General features: G+C 55.3%; 1 protein-coding gene across 6 annotated transcripts in view; it reads left to right on the plus strand.

Moving 5' to 3' along the window:
• Window positions 1-20,529, plus strand: part of L3MBTL1 (L3MBTL histone methyl-lysine binding protein 1) — a 33,404-nt gene extending 12,875 nt beyond the window's left edge. The window contains exons 8-22 of one of the 6 annotated variants that reach the window (XM_035006342.1): window positions 3,259-3,347; window positions 3,865-3,969; window positions 4,886-5,021; window positions 5,332-5,423; window positions 6,634-6,785; window positions 7,183-7,259; window positions 7,749-7,834; window positions 8,018-8,128; window positions 8,603-8,717; window positions 9,568-9,667; window positions 9,855-10,052; window positions 10,143-10,192; window positions 14,101-14,258; window positions 14,686-14,748; window positions 17,910-20,529. In XM_035006342.1, coding sequence (XP_034862233.1) covers window positions 3,259-3,347; window positions 3,865-3,969; window positions 4,886-5,021; window positions 5,332-5,423; window positions 6,634-6,785; window positions 7,183-7,259; window positions 7,749-7,834; window positions 8,018-8,128; window positions 8,603-8,717; window positions 9,568-9,667; window positions 9,855-10,052; window positions 10,143-10,192; window positions 14,101-14,258; window positions 14,686-14,748; window positions 17,910-18,044 — 1,667 coding nt within the window. In that variant the 3' untranslated portion in view covers window positions 18,045-20,529. Of the gene's footprint in view, window positions 1-3,258; window positions 3,348-3,864; window positions 3,970-4,885; window positions 5,022-5,331; window positions 5,424-6,633; window positions 6,786-7,182; window positions 7,260-7,748; window positions 7,835-8,017; window positions 8,129-8,602; window positions 8,718-9,567; window positions 9,668-9,854; window positions 10,053-10,142; window positions 10,193-13,935; window positions 14,259-14,685; window positions 16,488-17,909 lie in introns of those variants that run through there. The other 5 variants (XM_035006343.1, XM_035006341.1, XM_035006344.1 and 2 more) reach the window with 5 other exon arrangements.

Here is a 20,529-nt window from a genome sequence, read left to right on the forward strand (position 1 = left end):
ATCCATGCATCCAAGCATCCATGCATCCATACATCCATGCATCCATATATCCATGCATCCATATATTCAGTCATCCATACATCCATGTATGCATATATCCATTCTTCTCGTCATTCATTTAATAAACATTTGGTGATCATCTTTCTCTGTAAAACCCTGTGCTAGGTGCCAGAGCTATGGCTGGGTCTTGAAGGATGAGAAGAAGATAGGAGGGTGGGACAGGGTGGGGCAGGATCGATGAGGCGGAGGGATTAGGACATGCACAGGCACAGAAGCGCACAGGGGCGTGGAAAGGCACGATCAGGCTAATTCACAGAGAGCTCTGTGTGCTGCAGAAAGATGTTTGGGTTTTTGGATTTTTTGGTTGTAAAGCAGAAGCCATGGTGGACTTTAAAGCAAAGAAATAAACCAGTTTTATTTTAGAGCTATTCTGCTGATAGACTGAATCTGAGGCAGAGAGATCAATCCAGAGGCTCTTGGACCAGGCTCAAAGCAAGACGAACAGTGAGCATGGAGCAGGGGGGATAGATTCGAGAGCCAGCTAGGAGTTGGAGTTGGCAGGACTCAGGGACTGAAGGATCCTGGGGGTGAAGAAGAGACCTAAAGGATCCCTCCCAAGTTCCTGGCTTATGTGGCTGGTTGAATGGGTGCTGGTACCACATGGACTGAACTAGACCACACCGGGAAGGCCACAAGCTTCGCCAGAGAAGTTACGAGTTTGGTTTTGGACAACCTGAGCTAGCTGAAGAAGGTGCTAGCCAAGAGCGTGTAGTTTAAGGAAGCAGGAATAGGCAAAGGAGCATTTCTGGAAGTCAAGAGAGGATCAGTACCACAGCGAGTCTCTACCATACCTTGGGACACATTGTAAAAAAGGCGCCCTTTCTGAGCAGACCCGGTTAGAAAAAGGCAACCTGAGTGGACTCAGCCACATGGCGCAGCAAGGAGCACCAGCTGGATTTCAGCCCACATTCACCCTCTCGGCTGGGCATCTGTGTACAGCACACAAATAGTACAACCATCCCCAGGAGCTTTGGGACTTATTTGGTCTGGAGGATGTACCTAACAGCTCAGCCCATTGTTGACCGTGGAAAACGGATGCAGGAAACTGGAGAAGGCTGGGGGCTTGGTCAGGGAGGGAAGGTCTAATATGACTGAAAGATTGCTTAGTTAGGCCTCTTTCCAGTGGATTCCGTTTAACCTCTTTTCTCATCTGTGAAAAGGATTACTGTGAATCCTACCTATCTCCTCAAGACATTGTGTGAGGATTAAAGGGGACCATGTATGTGAAGTCTCTGAGGCATCCCTGTACCCCCAGTTTCTGGCACCAGCCTTGGCACACAGAAAATACCACTCGATGGTAAAGGAACGGTTAAGGTAAATGGAAGTGGTGTGTGATGACAAACTGTGAAGTCTGTATACTTGTTATGCATCATGGCTAGTGAGAGAATCCAGATAATTAAAGGCTCAGGGAGGCAAGTAGCAACATTGGGGGTTGGGAGGGTAAGGGACAGAAGATGAAGTCAGAGGTCTCTGCTGTGGCACGGGGGTCTTAGGACTTGGCCACTTTGGGGTAGGGCCGATGGGAGGTGAACTTGGGAGTTAGGACCAAGGAGGGGCAGAGGTGCCTGAAGTGAGAAACAGACAAGTGGCTTATGTTATGGTTCAGGAAGAGGGAGGAGAGAAGAATGTCATTAGAGAGAAAGGGATGGGTGTTGTGAAGGGCTGGTGATAGCCGTGGCGATTTGGAAAAAGGGAAGAGGTATTATACAGGATGATGTGCAGCTGCCGTGGCAAGAGACAGACAATGCCAGGCCTGGCGTCCCGAAGCCTACTCTCTCCCCTGGCATGCTCAGTAAGTCTGGAGGAAGGCCGAATGGGAGAACCAAGGGTTTCTTGAGGGAACACCGTAGGTGGTATGTTCTAGGGACAATCCAGATTTCACTCAGGACAGAGGATGTGCTCTAGGCTGGTGTGGCTGTGTAGGTCTCAGAGTCTGATGGCTTGGTGATCAGTTGATCAAGAAAATCCTTGCTTTGGCCCAGCTGGGTCAGGCTCAGTACAGTGACCAGGGAACTTAGGCAGCTCCTAGGGAGGTGCTTCTAGCCACTTAGGTTCCAACTAAAGAAAAAAGCTTCTTCATGAGTGACAAAGCACTCCACATCTGAATGACCCAGGGCAGTAGCCAAGTGAACCACAGCATGGCAGAGCTAGAATCCAGATAAGACAGACTTAGTGGAGCCCTAGGAAGACCAGAAACTCAAGACCAGCACTTTGCATTTCATGAGGATCTTTTACTCACAGCATCTCATTTGCTCCTCCAAACGACTCCCTGTGGTAGATGAAGTTGTCTGCATATTGCAGATGACAAAAATGGGGGCATAGAAGTTACTAGAAGAAGCTGGAGCTATTTACCCAAGGGATACGAATTGATTTTTGCAAGTAGTTGCCTCTTTCATTGTCTGTGGCCTTCAGTTGAAGGCAGCCCAGGCTGACTTTGTGAGCCCACCTTACACGTTGCCAGCTATTCTAGTCTTTAAATGATGTTTCTCGTCTGTGCTGGAGGCCGGGTCTCCACTGCAGGCTAACCTGAAGTTCCTGCAGGGGAATTTGTCTCCCCCTCCCCAGGACCTGGAGACTCCGAGGGCTGTAGGCCCTGACCACAGTGTGTGTGCATGTGCGTGCGTGCGTGTGTGTGTGCGTCTGGGAGGGCCATAGAATCTGTCTCTATTCTGTGGGCACGCCAAGCACACATATATGTATTTGTGACTCTGTGTGTACCTCTGTGTGTTCAGAGGGAGAATTGAAAAACAAGAGTTTCTTATTTCTTTGTGATATCGCCCCTCTGTTTCTTCCTCCTTCCGCATTTTCTCTTTCCTTTCTTTTCCGTGAGCTTAGGTGGCACTGTGATGAAGTCCTCTGGCTCAGGGCTTGTTATTCAGCTTTGTCAGAGAACAGGGTCCCTCTGTGGCTGAGATTTTGTAACCTCACTTACATGCTCTGCAGTCCAGAGTACTTTTGCCGACTGGCCTGGGGATGAGGGCGGATGGAATTTGGCGTAGCCCCGCCAGAGACCAAGGCTCGCCTGAGGTCTGAGCCCCTGTGTCTGGTGCCATCATGGCTGGGAGGGCCCGGAGGGCGGCACGCAATCATAGACAAGGGTTTGTTTTGGAGGTAAGGTAGAGTTGAGTTGGGGGAAACTGAGAAGAATAGTCTGTCGGGAGCAGTCCAGGGGTCAGTCTGTCTGTCTCCTGTCCACAGCATCAGGGGAGAAGAAGGAAGGCTGGTCATGGGAGTCCTACCTCGAGGAGCAGAAGGCTGTCACTGCCCCTGCCAGCCTCTTCCAGGACGTGAGTCAGATAATTTCTACCTGGGAAGAGCTTGTATGCCCAGTCCAGGAAATCACCACCAAACTCAGGCCTTCTGGTGTATTGTGTGTCTGATAGCCCTCCAAACACTGGCAGAATGGAAGGGGGAGAGGCTGGTTAGGGTCCCAGAGTAGGAAAGGGCTCACCTTGAGAGGCTTTCAGGGTAGGAGGAAGTAGAGAGGTGGGACCCAGGCTCACTCATCTCCGAACCTGTGGACTTTTGAATCCCGGTACCTTCTACTCAGTTCTGAACGCTGATCTTCCCATGCCTGGATAAGGGGGAGACCTTAAGTCCAGCCCTGACTTAGCCCACATTTTTCAGAGGACCTGGGAGCTAGTCTGTCCTGCTCTGAATCCCTGCACTGAAGATCCCCAAATAAGTTACCCCTTTGGTAATACTAGGCGGGTGGGGCCTAAAGGCAGCTCCTTCACCCCAAGCCCACTAGGCAAGGATAAGGCTGGATGGAGGCTGGGTCCTCCCCAATCTGTGCGTTGACAGTACCAGGCAGTCACTCATAATAAGAATGGCTTCAGACCGGGCATGAAGTTGGAAGGCATCGACCCTCAACACCCGTCCATGTACTTCATCCTCACCGTGGCCGAGGTGAGCTGAGGCTTGCGCCCGCATTCTGGCGATGTCTCTTTCGGTAGACTGACGGGGACTGCTGGGGGCATGGAGGGCCTGGCTTAGATGAGGGAGACGCTGCCCTGCCCTCAGAAAGCGCACAATCTGTAGGGGCTTATGGTAGAACACACAGAAAGCTAAAAAATGGAACAAACACCAAAGTACTGGGCATGGTGACATTACTGAATGGTGTATTCCTCTGCTGGGGGAGCCCGAGGAGGAGAGATCCTGAGGGCAGGGATATTGGTGTGCGTCCAACCAAGGCCTTGTCCTCTAGGAGCTCACAGCATGGGAATCAGTGAGATAAACACATCAGTGACATGCCACGGCGGGGGGCAGGGGGTGGCCAACAGATGTTGAGCAGGGCAGCACCGAGGGGGCAGAAGGAGCTTCATAGAGGAAAGTCCTCCTGCCGAGACTTGAGGGATAAGTTGTGAACGAGTAGGGTGTTCCAGGCAGAAGAAGCAAAATGAGCAAAAGTACTGGGGTATGGAACAGGGTGCCAAGTTCAAGGAGCTGCCATCAGCTTGGTGAAGTCAGAGCAGTGTGTGAGTGGAGAGCGGTGAGAGATGGTAGCAGAAGGAAAGGCCATCAGGGGCCCTGAACAGGCCTGAGCCTTGGTAGGTGCCCTTGGGGTTCTGTCCAGGGCTCAAAAGGGCAGGAGGATGTCATAGATTCCACCTGTCTCACACCCAGAACTCAGGGCTCACGGGTCCTCAACGAGGGATGGGAGAACACGGGGCCAGGTTCAGGATGGGGGGGAAGAGTGGTGGGCTAGGGATCCTGCTAGCATTCGAGACCCTCGAGACCACCAGGCTGGGCCAGGAAAGGTGAGGGAGAGGGAGTGGGTGCCTGCTGGCGTCCGAGTCCCTGTGATTCCCCGTCATGGGGCTAGGTGTGTGGCTACCGCCTACGTCTGCACTTTGATGGGTATTCTGAGTGCCATGACTTCTGGATCAATGCCAACTCCCCTGACATTCACCCCGCTGGCTGGTTTGAGAAGACTGGGCACAAGCTGCAGCCCCCCAAAGGTAAGGCCTAGCTGGATTGCTCACAGTGACCTGCCCTTCTTCCCCGTGGGTCTCCCTTCCTTATTCCCTGTTCCACCGCTAGCCTCTCTTCATCGAGTCCTACCATGACTAGGCCCCAGGGCTTCTGCTTTGCCCTTTCCCTTTGGGTTTCTACCCAGGTCACGTCCCACCTCAGCAGGATTTCCCTGGGCAGGCGCTTGGGGTTGGGAGGTCCTTGGGCCTTCCCGATTCCGGGGCTTCAGTGTGGGGCGCCCTTGCTGCAGCCCAGCCCCTGTCTGCACGGCACTCTCTTCCCCCCTGAGGGGCCCAGGTTACAAGGAGGAGGAGTTCAGCTGGAGTCAGTACCTGCGCAGCAGCCGAGCTCAGGCCGCCCCCAAGCACCTGTTTGCAAGCCAGAGCCACGTGAGTGCCCCGGAGCGAGGGCGGACCCCACCCTCTGGGACCGAATCCCTGCAGCCAGTCAGGCTGTCCTGACTCATCAGGAGAGAGCGCACCTACCAGTGCCCTCAGCTTTGTTCTGGCCTCTCCCACCGAACGTCGCCGAGGGCCAGAGGGGGAGCTGGTTCTAGGTTCCGCCCGGTTTCCCCCTCCGCCCTACTGCACAAACCCTCTCCTCCGAGCACTGCTGAGAGTCCCTGGCCCACCAGCTCAGCCCGGGCGCTGGGATGTCCCTGTTCTCATTTCTTGCTTTGGTTTGCTCTGCAGATCTTGATTGAAGGTCCAAGCCTCTGTTCTGGGAGCTGCTTTTTCCTTCCCTTTGACCAACACCGCAGCTCTCCCACTTAGTCCCAACACTCACTCCTTGTCCCCTTCTCTGTTCAAGGCAGCTGACAGCTTTATCCAGCAGTTAAAGTAGCTCCTGATCCCCAGCCACGGGTCTGAGAGAGTTAGGGAACCCCCATTAAAGTTGTCACCATATCAAAAGTGCAGGATCCCCGTGGGTCAGAGTGTCCCCGTGTTGCACAGACAGGGACACTTACTCCCCCACCACAGTCTGACCCCAGGTTCCCAGGTGATTGGGGCCATTCTACCCACTATTAGGACAGGGAATGCAGTCTTGTAAGTCAAGCTGTTTCATTCCTGGCCCCACCATTGACTAGCACTGCGGTCCTGGGCAAGTTACTTAACTTATAAAATGGGGATGATCGTACCTCTCTCCATAGGGTTGTAGTAAAGGTCAAGGGGGAGACGACAGCTTTTGAAGCTTATGCCTGACAGATGCCCTTCCTCCCCTCTCCCCAACACCCCACTGCTGACCCAGCTAGCTGCCTCGGTGCAGGCTAGGGCCAGGCTCATCTGGGGAGGGGAGGCCTGTGCTCACCCTGGCAGACTCCTGGGGAGAATGGGTAGCTTCCTGCCTGTCGCTCAGCTTCCACCACAGTAAGGCTGCCTGTGAGCACGCCTTGGAGACCGGAAGCTCCCAAGTGGCTCAGGGCTGGGGGTTAGGATTCTGCCCTAGGGGGACCCTCTTTCTCAGCTGACTTCTCCCCTGCCGCCCCCACCCCACCCCAGGCATGACTCCTAGAGAACCTACTCCTTCCTGTGCCAGGGGTTCTGGGTTCGTGCTAGCCAGCCTGGGCCTGGCTATGGCAGATCCTCTTCTTGTCCCCAGAGCCCCCCACCCCTGGGCTTCCAGGTGGGCATGAAGCTGGAGGCGGTGGACCGCATGAACCCATCCCTCATCTGTGTGGCCAGCGTGACCGACGTGGTGGACAGCCGCTTCCTAGTGCACTTTGACAACTGGGATGATACTTACGACTACTGGTAGTGGGAGGGCCCAGAGTTGGCCTGGGGGTGATGGGGTGGCCGGGTCCGGAGGCAGTACTTTCAGACCTCAGGTGCCACGTGGCCCCTGCCTGGTCCTGACATTGCTTTTGGCTCTGGGGTATCACTGGCTTTGATCTGTATCCTAAGAAACACAATGTGATATTAGTTGTTTCATCTAAAAATACCAAGGTTAGGATGAGCAAGCCACTGTGTCTCATGATTCTCCCTTCGACATTATGGGAGTCGAGTTTGTAGTTAATGCTGCAGTGTTTGGACTTTTTTATCAGCCATCGGTGTAGCTGTCCCTAAGCAGCAGAGTGAAGGAGGGCACTGAAGCCGTGCTGCCATCATCCTCAGAGTGTCACTCGGGACAGTGAAGTATTCTTGGTTTCAGGTGTGACCCCAGCAGTCCCTACATCCACCCGGTGGGCTGGTGCCAGAAGCAAGGAAAGCCCCTCACCCCTCCACAAGGTGACCCTGCAGCCTGAGAAAATGCCCCTTCCTGGGCCTGGCCCCACAGCCCTCTCCTCCAATCCCTTAGCAGTGCCTCCTTAGCTGGGTCTCTAGGATCTCGGTGAGGGGATGGAAGTGTCCTGGAGCTCCATCTTCTTTGCTTGGGAGTTGAGAAGTCTTTGATGTTAGGAGAGACCTGTCAGCCCCCAGCTCTGCTGAGGTTTAAGGAAGAAAGTTAAATGACCCCCTCAGCACAGGAGCCGGGGTCCAAAGCAAAGAAAGTTTCCGATGGGGCTGGGGCTGGGGCTGGATCAGCGGGGCCAGGGAAGGGGAATGGGAGCCAGGCTTCCCAGACAGCCCTGTGAACTGTGGGGTGGTGATGTGCTTGGTTCTGGCCAGCACCCCTCTGCCTCAGGAGCCTCTGCCGGGAGCTGGCTCTGGTTGGGGGGGTGCTGTACCCCTTCCATGCTCCTGGTCCTGAGACATTGTTCTCATCCTGTCCTCCAGACTATCCAGACCCTGATGGCTTCTGTTGGGAGAAATATCTGGAAGAAACTGGGGCCTCTGCTGTGCCCACCTGGGCCTTCAAGGTGGTGAGTCAGCTCTCTGCTCCTAGAGCTGACCTCTGGGAAGGCATGGAGCACTCGGCCAGCCAAATGGAGTGCTCCCCACTTTGGCAGGCCACAATTTCCAAGGCACGGCACTTGGGCTCCCCCTCCTTGGGGCCTCGGCTCCACTGAGCTGGGCCTTGGCCTGAAAGCTGCTGTCCCCTGCAGCGGCCCCCACACAGCTTCCTGGTCAACATGAAACTGGAAGCCGTGGACCGCAGGAACCCAGCCCTGGTGCGCGTAGCCAGCGTGGAGGATGTGGAGGACCATCGGATAAAGGTGGCCCCGGGCGCCTCGGGCTAGGGGAATGGATAGGCTGTTTGGGCAGGAATTCTGTAGACTGGTTAGAGGTCAAGGGCATGGCATGAGCCAGACATAAGGGAGGCTGCAGGTCGTAGGAAGAGAGCTCTACACTCGAGGTTGAAGAACTTGGTCTCGCTCTAGCCTCATCTGTGACGTATCTTTGTGGGCTGGGACCAGTCATTTCCCCTCTCTGAGCCTGTCAAGTGGGCCTGATGACCCTTGTCCTGTGCCTGGACTGATGGAAGGTGCCAGTAACTTAATGAGTGAAGCCCTTGGAAAATGTGGTGGCAGAGGCGGGTTGTTGTGAGGTTGGCCCCTTGGTTCTTCCATCCAGGATGTTGCTTCTGATGGGCCCCAGGGACAGGGAGAGCCGCCAGGAGCCTGGAGGACCTCCTGGCTGAGCTGGGTTCCACGAGGAACGCCTGACCTCCAACGGCCTTGCCTCCCCAGCTCCACTTTGATGGCTGGAGTCACGCCTATGACTTCTGGACTGACGCCGACCACCCGGACATCCACCCCGCGGGCTGGTGCTCCAAGACGGGGCATCCCCTGCAGCCTCCTCTCCGTGTGTACCCTTAGGACACTCTGACCCTTTCCGACTGATGTCCAACCCAACCCCATGAGCTCTGACAGTCCCCCTCCTATAGCTTGCCCAGGGGATTCTGACCGACATGCACAGGTGGGCTCTAGTGCCCACAGTAAGCTGTGGGATTCCCCCATCCTCCCTGCCTCAGTGGTCTCTGCTACACTGAGCCACACTTCCAGCTTCCCCAGCTATTGGGTTTAGGGTGCTGAGCTGGACAGGGGCAAGCTCACTTGGGATCATGAGCCTCAGAGGGAGTTATGTACCTGGGGAGTTCCCTCAGCATCCAGCAGAGCCTCACAGAACAGACATTATGTTTGCTAAGGAAACCAGGTTCCCTTAACTACAATCCTGGTCCCTGTAGGTGGGGTGGGAGGTCAGGTCATCGGACCACCCAGCTCCAAGACACATGGGGTGTTGATCCTTCTCGATTATTCTCCAAGCACGAGTAGGGCCTAAAGCAAGTTACCAGAGCCTTGACAATGAAACAGGGAAGCACACAGGGTAACACAATTGTGCCTGGTGTGGCTTCTCAGCTGCCGTGCCCGCTCCAGCTCTGAGTTGATCTTCTCCCCTAGGGCTCTCCTCTCAGAGACAGGGCATCTGGGGTTTCAGCAAAGGGTATGAGAGCCAAGCCCCCATACCCCAAAGAGAGGCAGATCCTCAGTAGCAAGAAATGATGTCACAGTCTAGGTTAGGGCCCCGCAGCTGGGGAGCTAGCTCCTAGTGCTGAGCTTCCCCATAGAAACTGTTTCTGCCCTCCCTGCCCTCCATCCCCCCATCCCACCCCCAACCCAGGACCCTACGCTAACTCTTCTTCCTGCTCCGCCAGGACCCAGAGAGCCCAGCTCTGCCTCCCCTGGGGGCTGTCCCCCTCTCAGCTGTCGGAGCCTGCCACACACTAGGACCTCCAAGTACAGCTTCCACCACCGGTGAGTGAGGGGCTCCTGCTAAGAGACCCTCGGGCATTGTTCAGGGAGGGGCTTTCCTACACCTCGGGTGCACAGCCCATCAGGGCTCCCCAAAACACTCCGAGTGGGGCCAGCGCTGGGAGGGGCTCAGTGGGAACAAGTGGGGATTCAGCCCAACTTAAGCCTTCTTCTTCTTCCTCTTGCCCAGGAAGTGCCCCACTCCTGGTTGTGATGGTTCCGGCCACGTCACAGGCAAGTTTACAGCTCACCACTGCCTCTCGGGCTGCCCACTGGCTGAGAGGAACCAGAGTCGGCTGAAGGCGGAGTTCTCCGACACAGAGGCCTCGGCCCGTAAGAGGAACCTCGCGGGCTTCTCCCTAAGGAAGAAGCCTCGCCATCACGGCCGGTGCGGAGGGCAAGGGTGCAGGGCCTCGTGTCCTCTGGGGCCAGGCCAGGCACTGATTCCCTGCCACGGACCCGGTCCCTCTCTCTCCAGGATTGGCCGTCCTCCAAAGTATCGGAAGATCCCGCAAGAAGATTTCTCGAGTAAGTCCTGACTCCTCTACCCCATGCCCTTCACAAAGTGTTCACAGTGAGTGCGTGGTAACTGGGGGGAGAAGTCACGAGGGGAACCCGAAGGGGGCAGCTGGTGGGGAGGCCGCCTCTTGCTTTCAGGTCCTTGCAGTGGTGAGAGCATAGGAGTGCCCTCGGGTTCCAGTCCCACTTCACCAGAGACCTTGTTGTGAGTCTGCAGGAGACAGAGAGCCTCTCTGGGCCTTGGGTTCCCCACTGTGTGGCAGGAGGATGCCCCCTAGCCCTGCTCCTCTCGATTCTAGGCCTCCTGGGAGGGAGGCCTGGCTCTCACTGTCTAGCTGTGTGACCTTAAGCAAGTCACTTAATATCTCCGAGTCTGTCTCATTTGAGGATGTGAATAATACTTCTTTCAGGCGACAAGTACCTGAAATAATAGTACTTAGCAGTAGTTTACTGAGCACCTACTGAGGGTCAAGCACTGTCACAGGTGCCTTACGGACATGGTCGCTGACGCTCACAGGCATCCTGGAACGTGGACACCATTCTCTTCTGCTGAGAGAAGAGGAATGGGAGGCTCAGGGGTGAAGTCACTTGCCTTGTAAGGGGCAGAGCTGGGATTCAGACTCGGGTCTGACGTCTGCTCTGTGTGCTGGTATAACAGACTGAAAGCACCTAGCCCAAATGTCAGCTCGCCCCTCCATCTCCTTTGTCTTAGCTTGGGTGCCACAACCAAGTACCACAGACTCCGTGGCTAACCCACAGAAGTGTATTTTCTCACACACACGTACAGAGGCTAAAAGTCCAAGATCAAGGTATCCGCAGGGTTGGTTTCTTCTGAGACCTCACGCCTGGCTCGCAGGTGGCCGCTTTCTCGCCGTGTCCTCCCGTGGTCTGCCCCCCGTGCCTGTGTGCTCCCGGCGTCTCTCTGCGCATGTCCAAAATTGCTTTTCTTGTCAGGACACCAGACTGGATGAGAGCCCACCCTAACGGCCTCATTTGAACGTAATCACCTGTTGAAAGACCCCATCTCCCAATACCCCTGACCCTTGAACGACAGGGGTTGGAACTGCGTGTGTCCACTTGTGTGCGGATTTTTTATAGCACAGTACTATAAATGTGTTTTCTTTATGATTTTCTTAATAACATTTTCTTTTCTAGCTTCCTTTATTGTAGGAATACAGTATATAACCCATATAACATACCAAATCTATGTTAATTGACTGTTTATGATATTGGTAAGGCTCCCAGTCAATAGTGGGGTATTAGCAGTGAAGTTTTGGGGGGAAGTCAAGTTATCATGGACTTTTGACTGCGTGGGGTGTTGGTGCCCCTCACCCCCACATTGGTCAAGGATTAAATGTACAGTCCCATTCAGAGGTACTGGGGGTTAAGTCTTCAACATATGAATTTGGGGGGAACACAGTGAAGCCCATAGCATGCTCCAAAGGGAGGGACAGGGTGACTGAGCCTTCCATTGGGTGACAGATTCACGGCTTCCACCACCGGCACAGGGCCCGACACACAGCAGGAGCGCTAGGGATCTTGCCTTAGTTGAGTTGAATGCCCACGGTCTTAAGGCTAGAAGAGACCATGGGAGATCACCTGGTTCAGTGCTCAGTTTGTGGACAGGACTTAAGCTCTTCCAGTTCTTCAGGAACAGTGTCTGCAACCTAGACTATATAGCATGGTCGTTAAAAGCACAGCCCTGGAATCAGACGGCCTTTTACAGGCTGGGAGACCTCGGGCAGGTGACCCCCCTCTCTGAGCCTCAGCTTGCTCATCTGTGCAATGCTGATAATATGCCCACCTCAGAAGGTGGTAGGGGGCTTAAATGAAAAGGTCAAGTAAAGGCCTTGCACCAGTACCTACTGGTATTATTAGCCCTGTGTGTGGCCGACCTCCTCGTGCTGCTGTTCCAGACTCCTCTTGGTGGAAGCAGAAGGCACTTCCTGCGGCTTCAGGCTTGAGTGAGGAGGAGCTTGGCCAGCCTCTCAGCCCTCAGAATGAGGACTTCTGGGGACGGGACTATAGTGGGCACCTTTTCTACCCGACTGTGGGACACCTGGCCAGCGTCCCGTCCGGGGCCAGGTTCTGACCACCAGGGGGCGCGTGCCTGTGTGTTCATTCCAGAAGCATCCTGAGAACTTGGGAAGTTGTCTTTCTAGAGACTGAGGCTATGGCGGGAGAGGGTGAGGAAAGGCTTACCCAATAATAATAATAATAATAATAATAATAATAATGCTATAGGCTGAATGTTTGTGTCCCCCCCCAAATTCATATGTGAAACCAAATGGTATTAGGAGGTGGGGCTTTGGGGAGGTGGTTAGGTCATAAGCATGGAGCCCTCACAAATGGGATCAGTGTCCTTATAAAAGAGACCCAAAGAGCTCCCTTGCTCCTTCCACCATACGAGACCCAGCGAGAAGTTGGCTGTTAGCCAGGAAGTGGGCCTTCACCATATACCAAATCTGCTGCTGCCTTGATCTTGGACTTCCCAGCCTCCGTGACCGTGAGGAATACATTTCTGTTGTTTATAAGGCCAAAGAAACCAAAAACCCAGCAGCTTCTGACCTGCCCCTAGTTGGCTCGCAGTTCGATAAGACACCCTGCTGCCCGAGAGAGCCCCCATCCCATGCTCTGGGGAAGAAAGAGAAGGAGCAGGGCTCCCTACAGCCTCTTGGCCTTGTCCCCCAAGACCCCTCCGCTGGTATGTGGAGAGCCAGAATGGCCTCAGAGGCAGGAGGCCAAACCTCCTGTGGCCAGGAGATGGCCAGGAGACGAAGCGCTGGGCGGAGGCTGCCCGGGGAGAGGCTGCTGGTGCTGCCGGCGGGCGCCGAGAGCTGGCTGAGCGGCGCACGGGAGCGGCTTCCTTGTGGGGCTGGAGGCTGGGCTCCTGAGGTCCGACGAGCAGGGATGGCAGCAGGCAGGAGGAGCTGCAGAGGGCGGCGCGAGTGGGTGGGGTGGGGGGGGAGATCCTAATAGGATCCTGGAGGCTCTGTGGGTGGTTGCGAGGGGCAGAGTCGGGGCGAAAGGCCGAAGCTAAGGGGCCGAAGTCAGGGCAGGACCGTCTGTGACGAGAAGGGGGCGGTGGCGAGGGGCGGCCTCGGGTCCAGAACTGATGCCCAGTGAACAGCAAAGAGGCAGCTGTCTTGGGCTGTGGGCAGAGAGAGGCAGGGCAGGCCCCGTGGGGCAGGGGCCACATGGCTCAGGGCCTGCCGAGGCTGGCGAGGTAGGCCCGGGCCAGGCTCGTCAGAGCGGCCAGAGGGAGTTGAAGTCCAGGCAGGTGAGCGCCGGGCCTGGCCAAGGAGGAGGCCCCGCAGAGCAGCGTCACTCGTGAGACCCCGTAGCAGCCGAGGCTGGAGGCCGGGAGGCAGGCCCCAGGCAGAGCAGCGGGCAGCGTAGGCAGGGGGCGGACGGGCTGGGGTGGGGTAGGGGAGAGGAGCAGAGCCGGATGCAGTGGCCAGGCTTGCGGGGGGCGGGGGGTTCCCACACGGAGCCCCCCTGACTCAGCGACAGTTGGTCAAGGCCCCAAAGGCCTCAGGGAAAGGAGGGCAGACCGAACGGGCTTCTGCTGCCGGGGCTGAGCGTCTTGGCTGTTGGAGGCCATTCTGGTGCGGGGCATCTGGAGAACTGTCGGGAGTGCCTCAGCATCTCCTTGTGGGGCCCAGGGTGACGCAGCCTCAGAGAGATGGGGCTGGGTCCTTCCTCACAGCTGACTCCCAAGAGTCCATAAAGCGAGGGACTCACTTAACCAGGGGGAGCGAGCAGTGCATGAGGAGTCCCGTCGCCCTCCCTCTTGCCTCTGCGAGACCGTCACTCGGAAGGGGGCCGCTGCCCTCCCGAGGGGCGTGGGTACGAGCGGGCCTCGGGGAGCAGCTGAGTCCTCGGCATCGGCCTGCAGCCTCGGCCTCTGCCTCCAGCGCTAGCCGCCGACGCCATGCACCAGTCCCTCTTCCTGTCGGCCCTGTCGGCCCACCCGGACCGCTCGCTGTCCGTGTGCTGGGAGCAGCACTGCAAGCTCCTGCCCGGAGTGGCGGGCATCTCGGCCTCGACGGTTGCCAAGTGGACCATTGACGAGGTGAGAGCGAGGACCCGTCCCCGTTCCTGTCCCCTACTTTGCCCTCTCACCGCAGCCTGGCGGGAGGGCTCAGGAATGGCCCTGGTCAGGCAGAGGCGGTCGCTGCTCCTCACAGCACCTGCTGCCCCTCCAGCCTGTCCGCCGTCCCTCCTGGTGCCCGGCAGGGGCTGCGAGATGGTTTGATAGGCCTCCCCTGGTGGGTGGGGGAGGGATGTGCTGCTAGTTCCCATGCAAGTCGGGGGGAGAGACGCTTCACCTGGGCCCCACCTTGCTCACCCAGCAGCAGAGATGCAAGGGTCCTCTTAGGCTAATAAGAAAAAGCGATACTGTCAAAGCCCAGAGAGCACCAAGTGCACGTGGGCCCGCCTCCGCCCCGCACTCCCAAGCCCCTGTCCCCTTGGCAACACGTGCTTCTCTGGTTTCCAAGGTCTTCAGCTTCGTTCACACCCTGACCGGCTGTGAGGACCAGGCACGACTCTTCAAAGATGAGGTGAGGTGCAAGTGCAGAGTGGGGACAGAAGGGTCAGCCGCTGAGGCGACCAGGGAGTGGATGCCCTCACCAGCGCTGCCCCCTGCTAGGGAGGGCCCTCTGTTGTCCTGCCTGCGGGAGACGGGTCACAGTGACCCACGTCTCTGGGAAAAACCCGGTATGGACTGTGGCCCAGCTTGCAAACCCTGTGTTCAGATCACGGCAGGAAGAAAAATGCCTCTTGGAGACAGGGCTCCATTCACTCCTCTGCTCTCTGCCCAGCCTGTCTTCCAGACCTAGCTCACTAGGGACAGTAAGTTAAAGTGGCTCTTGAATGGCGTAGGTCTGCCTTTTACTACAAGGATCCTAACATAGACTTAATAGCAAGACCCCAAAGCTTACCAAGGATAAGAAACAGTGAGTCGTACATAAAAGAACCCTAGCTTTACAGACAGTGTGGGTGTGAATCCCAGTTCTGCCAGTTTGAGCTCCTTACTGTGTCTGAGTCTGCATCTTCTTATCTATAAAATGAGATAAAATGGGATAACGAGGGCTAAGATGATGACAACCTTGCAGGGCCGTCGTGAGCATTGGAAATGATGAATGGATCATTGTACCAGAATGTCTAGTATAATTATATCACTAGCCTGCTATAGAATAATACACAAATCCTATCACTCTGTAAGAATGCCTGGTACAGTGGGGGCTCAGTGGTGGTTGTGGCTCTTAATAGTCATCCTTAAGTAAAGAACTTTGTCGTGACTCTCCCAATTTACACAGTTTGAAACTAGAAGGGACCTTGGAGTTTGTTTAGATCTTCCTTCCAAAGAATACACACATCCATCCCCCATCACCCAGGAAAGCATAGTCTCAGCGGCCCGTAGATGCCCCCTACAGGTCAGGCGCCCGTAAGAAAGAAGTCTGCTCCTCTCCCCCGAGAAGAATCTCTATCCAGACCCAACACGGCCAGTTCTTCATAGTATCCTTGCGTGGCGGAGGATAACCCCACCCGCTCTGGGTGCTTGCCTCCTAGGCTGGTGATCTTACTGTAACGTATGTGTTCAGAGCCGTATACCGGTTTCAGATGCCTTCTGACCAGCACAGAACATGCTGGTGGAGTTCTCCAGTACCTGCTTTTCGGTTTTGTTTTTAAAAGGACTTTATTTTTATAGAGCAGTTTTAGATTGACAGCAAAATTGAGAGGAAGGTACAGAGATTCCCCATCAACCCCCCACCGTGACGCATGCACAGCCTCCCCCCCTTATCAGCTTCACTCACCACAGTGGCACTCTGGTTAGAATTGTTGAACCGACACCCAGATGTTTCTTAATGGAGATAAAAATGTACATGGAGCAAAATCCACACATCCTAAAAGTACAGTTCCACGAGTTTTGTGAGATGTATGCACCCTGAACCCAGTGCTTTAACCAAGAGATAACACATTCCCATCATCCTGGAGGGCTCTTTCTTGGCCCCTTTGTCAGTCCCCGCCCTCATCAGCAGCCACTGTTCAAATTTCTAGCGCCGTAAGTTAGTTATACCTGTTCTTGAACTTCACATAAATGGGGGTGGAGCTTTGATTCTTGGTGTCTGTCTCTTTTCACTCTGTAATGTTTTTGAGGTTCATCCGTGTTATTGTGTATACCAGTAGTTTGTTCATTTGTATTGCTGAGTAGCGCTCCATTTTATGAAGAGCCCACAGTTCTGTTAATGGATATTTGGGTTGTTTTCTCTTCCCCTAGATACAAACCCTATATATATATATATATATACACATATATATATATAAATCTTTTTTCTTTTTTTTTTTTTATCAAAAATTAAGTTTGCACTAGCTTCATTATAACCACATCAGACCAGTTTGGAGGTCATGAAAGTCCCCAAGTGCCTTTTATATCAATTATCCATTATAGTCTAACCGCATTTTCCAGTTTGTTACTTGTACCACTGGATTTTTTTTTTTTATTAACCTAATGTAAAACTTTACTTTTATCCCTATTAAATGTTATTTTGTTGGTTTCATAGTCTCATTGTTTTAAATCTTGATTCTGTCATCTCTGGTATTAGTAAGCCTTTCCAGTCTCATACAACTTATCATTTGATAACTAAGGCACACCTTCACCACACCTGTTTCACGAGACGGAGCCATGTGGCACCCATTAGAGGTCTTCCCTCCATGACAACAGTCATAAATCAGTGCTCCCTGAGTGCAGTGGTCAGCTAGCCACAGAGCCACGCGAGAGTTAGGTGCTCCAGCATCCTCCCCTTGTCAGAAGAAGGGCTCTCTTCCCCCCCAGGGCACCTGCTGCGTATCTCAGTTCAGCATGGTCTGGGGTACAAAAGCAGTGGCCAGCAGGGGCACAGGGTGGACTGCCAACATCAAATGGAGTCTCAGTGGGGAGCAGGACCTCTGTGAGAGCTGAGGATGCCCTTCCCAGGATCTGGTCCATGCTCCAGGGAGGGGCCTTTGTCGGGCTGAAATGATACATTCGGACACACACGTCAAGATTCTCTCCAGCCGGGACACAGACCAGTCATTCGAGGGATGTGTCATGAGTGAGAAGTGAGGGCAAAGCAGATGGATGGTCTCATGGGTAGTCAGTCTGTCCAGTCTGGCGGTCGGCCCTGTTGGTGCTAAGGAAAGTCTGCCCAGATTCAGACTAAATCACTCTGCCGTCCTCTCTCCCCCCAGCCCCCCGGCAAGAATAGCTCGTAGGTGACACTGTGTACATCACACCGCATCCCCGGCACGTGTCCCCGGTGTCTGCCTGTTGACCTGCCAACAGCAAGGACACTGACCCGGGGCTTTGTGGGGGAAGCACAACAGCAGGTGTTTGGAGGCTGCTGTCTGTGGGGACTCAGAAAAAGTTAAGCACATACACACTAACATCAGACCAGGCAGCAGAAAGAGAAAGAGGATGTGTGTGAACATGGGGGAGCCGGTGGAGATCTCTGTCCTTCTCTGTCCCCATCGCTATCTTCCTTTTTTCCTTTCTCCTTCCCTCCTTTCTCCTTTTCCTTCCTCTTCCCATCTCTCTCCTCCTCCCCGCCCCTCATGCAACCTTGACCCCGATTCTCTTTCTCCCCTGCCCGCTCCCCATGCATACCCCACCTCTCCGTCACTCCTTCCCACGGCCCTCTCCGCCTTCTCTGCCTTCCGCCTCCCTCTCCCAACCCCTCAGATGATTGACGGCGAGGCCTTCCTTTTGCTGACACAGGCGGACATTGTGAAGATCATGAGCGTCAAGCTGGGTCCAGCCTTGAAGATCTATAACGCCATTCTCATGTTCAAAAACGCCGATGACACCTTAAAGTGAGTGGCTCAGGGCTGGGCTCACCTCAAGCCCAAGCTGGGCCTCCCTCTGCAGCTGATGCTTCCTTCCCAACTTGAGTTCCTCATATCCCACCCATACCCCCACCACCCTCTACGTCTTACCAGGAGTGGCCCTCCTTCTCTCCGGGGCTGCTTCCTGCAAGGTACTTGGGAGTCCTAGCCCCTGAGTCCTGGGGCTCATCTGCCACCAGACACACCAGTGAGGGTGTGACTGGGCCGGGGGAACATTACCGGGGAAGTGAATTGGAGGGGCCCTGCCTCTAGCCACCCCACCTCTCCAGCTGACTTGTGTGATCACCAAAGGGTCTTTTTCTTAGCGGTTAAGGACAGTCTGGTTGAACAGGAGTCCTCCGGTTAGAGGCTCATTTCTCTTGGGCCTCTCTCCATGCTTTTCTTTCCTTGGTTCCGACCAAGAAGTGACCCAGCCACAAACATATGTACTCATTCCGCTGTCTGGTTTCCTGGGCTGGGCCCCCAGCCATGGCCCTCCCAGACCCCACTGGCTCTTCCACCTTAGATGGGTAAGCTTCGGAAATAGGTTGTCAAAGGATCCGCTGGGAGTCTCTGGCTGCTTTTCTCCCTTTCGCCCGGAAGCGGGGGATTCCAAGCCAAGATGCCTTCCTGAGCATGCCCTGTGCTGGATCAGCTGGCATCTTGGTGGCCCACGCCAAGCCCCGTTTCCAGCAGAGTGGGTGGTTAGAGCCTGTTTTACCCGTGCAGAAAAGGTTAAGGCTCCACATATGTTCCCCATATGCCCTTCCTGTATCAGGTGTGGGGAAGAGGCAGCCCAAGGGTGTGTCAGACAATCTCGGGTCTTTGGCCAGAGGGGCAGCCCCAGCAGGCATGATGGTCCCCGAAGCTGGGCACGGCATCCTTCCCTGCAGCCATGGACCTCAGCCAAGGTATTGCCCCCCGGGCTGAGGACCCCATGCCTGCCAGGCCTCCTGCCGTGGTCTAGCACACATACCTCACAACATCACATTCGACCTGTCCGTAAATGTCTTGCTCTTGAGGGGTCTTACAAAGTCCCCTTGAAGTTGGAAGTTGGGAAGGTGAATTCTTCTGTCTTTGAATCCTCTGTGTCCGTGAGCTGTGAGCCTTTCTTACCACTCTCCCTTTGCAACGGCCAGCCAGGTGGCCTGCCGGGGCTTTGGGACTTCAACCTTTCTGTCCAAGTGGGGGCCTAGCCTCCACAGAGCCACTGCCAAACCAGCCAGGGTGGGGCAGAGGCAGAGGGCCTGGCAGCAGCTGGCCCCCACGGAGGTGAGGGGCGACCGCCAAGCTCCCTCCCGTGGCCCCGGGTGCTGCGAGGGGCCTGCAGGGTGCAGAGCCAGGCCCGTTCCCTCAGTCACGTGATGTGTGTGCCCATAGGGCACCCTCAGAAGTGTCGGACAGGTGCATCTGTGAGGCTCAGCGTTGGAAAAACGTCAAGGGCTATTACTGTTAAAATATGAAGCATTAGCTTTCCCCCAGAAGCTCTGTTGACTTCCTGCCGCAGCCCAGTACGGGACCCTCTCTCACATGGGCCCCGGCAGCTCTGCAGGGCAGCCAGTCAGCCACCCCGCTGAACTCCCACAGGACTTCGGATGCTCCTGCCCTTTCGGCCCTTAGAGGCAGCTCTGAGCACACCCTTCCTGGGGAGAAAGTGGGCAGGCCCTGCCTCTGGCTGAGGCTCAGCTTTACAGAGGTTCTTTGGTGTCCCCTTGGCCAAGAGTCAGGAGGAGCCCGTCAGCGTCTTTCCCTTGGTTTGCTTGGGTGGTGGCAAAGCTCCCCAGCTCCTTGGCCGGGTCTGCTCCTCTTTGAAACTGAGGAGAAACGGGCATTGTGGTGTGAGGAGAAGGCAGCGAGGCCGCTCAGCTGAGCCGCCGGACCTCCGCACTCCCGAGGAGCAGGGCTGGGGCGGCGGACCTGCCGGCCACCCTCTAAGGCCTGCCTGCGGGAAGGGCAGGCTGGACCCACGAAGGGCCTCGTGAGAAGGAGGCCTCAGCACTTTCTGCACCAACGTCAAACTCTTGGGAAAGAAACCAGAAAAAAGGGGGAAAGCAGTGTGCCCTCCTGCCCCTTCTCCCCAGTCCTGTCCCCAGAGGAGATCTTCACACGCTGACCGCTGACCGGGGTGCAGGTGAAGGGAGGGAGTCGGGGCCAGGGCCCTGCTCTCAGCCACAGCTGCGCCCAGCCCCCGCCCGGCCCTGGCTTAGGTCAGTGAGGACCTTTCTGTTTAATTTCTGAAGCAGAGAGAATGATTCCAGAGTTTGAAAATGAAGCCTGTTTGCACTTTCATTCACATGCACTTTGGTGGAATTGTTTTTGTACTTTCCGTGTGTGTGCGCGCGCGCGCGTGCTCTAAGAGAATCCTCTGGTTTAAGATAAAGTGACTCTTGACTCTTGAGGGAGAAAAATTTACAAACTGTGGTGTTTTGTCAGTGTACTGAAACAACATAAATAAACTTTGAACATCTGGATGATAT

This window comes from Mirounga leonina, unplaced genomic scaffold (genome assembly GCF_011800145.1).
Source record: "Mirounga leonina isolate KUSES-001 unplaced genomic scaffold, KU_Mleo_1.0 Mir_150, whole genome shotgun sequence".
Classification (NCBI taxonomy): Eukaryota; Metazoa; Chordata; class Mammalia; order Carnivora; family Phocidae; genus Mirounga; species Mirounga leonina.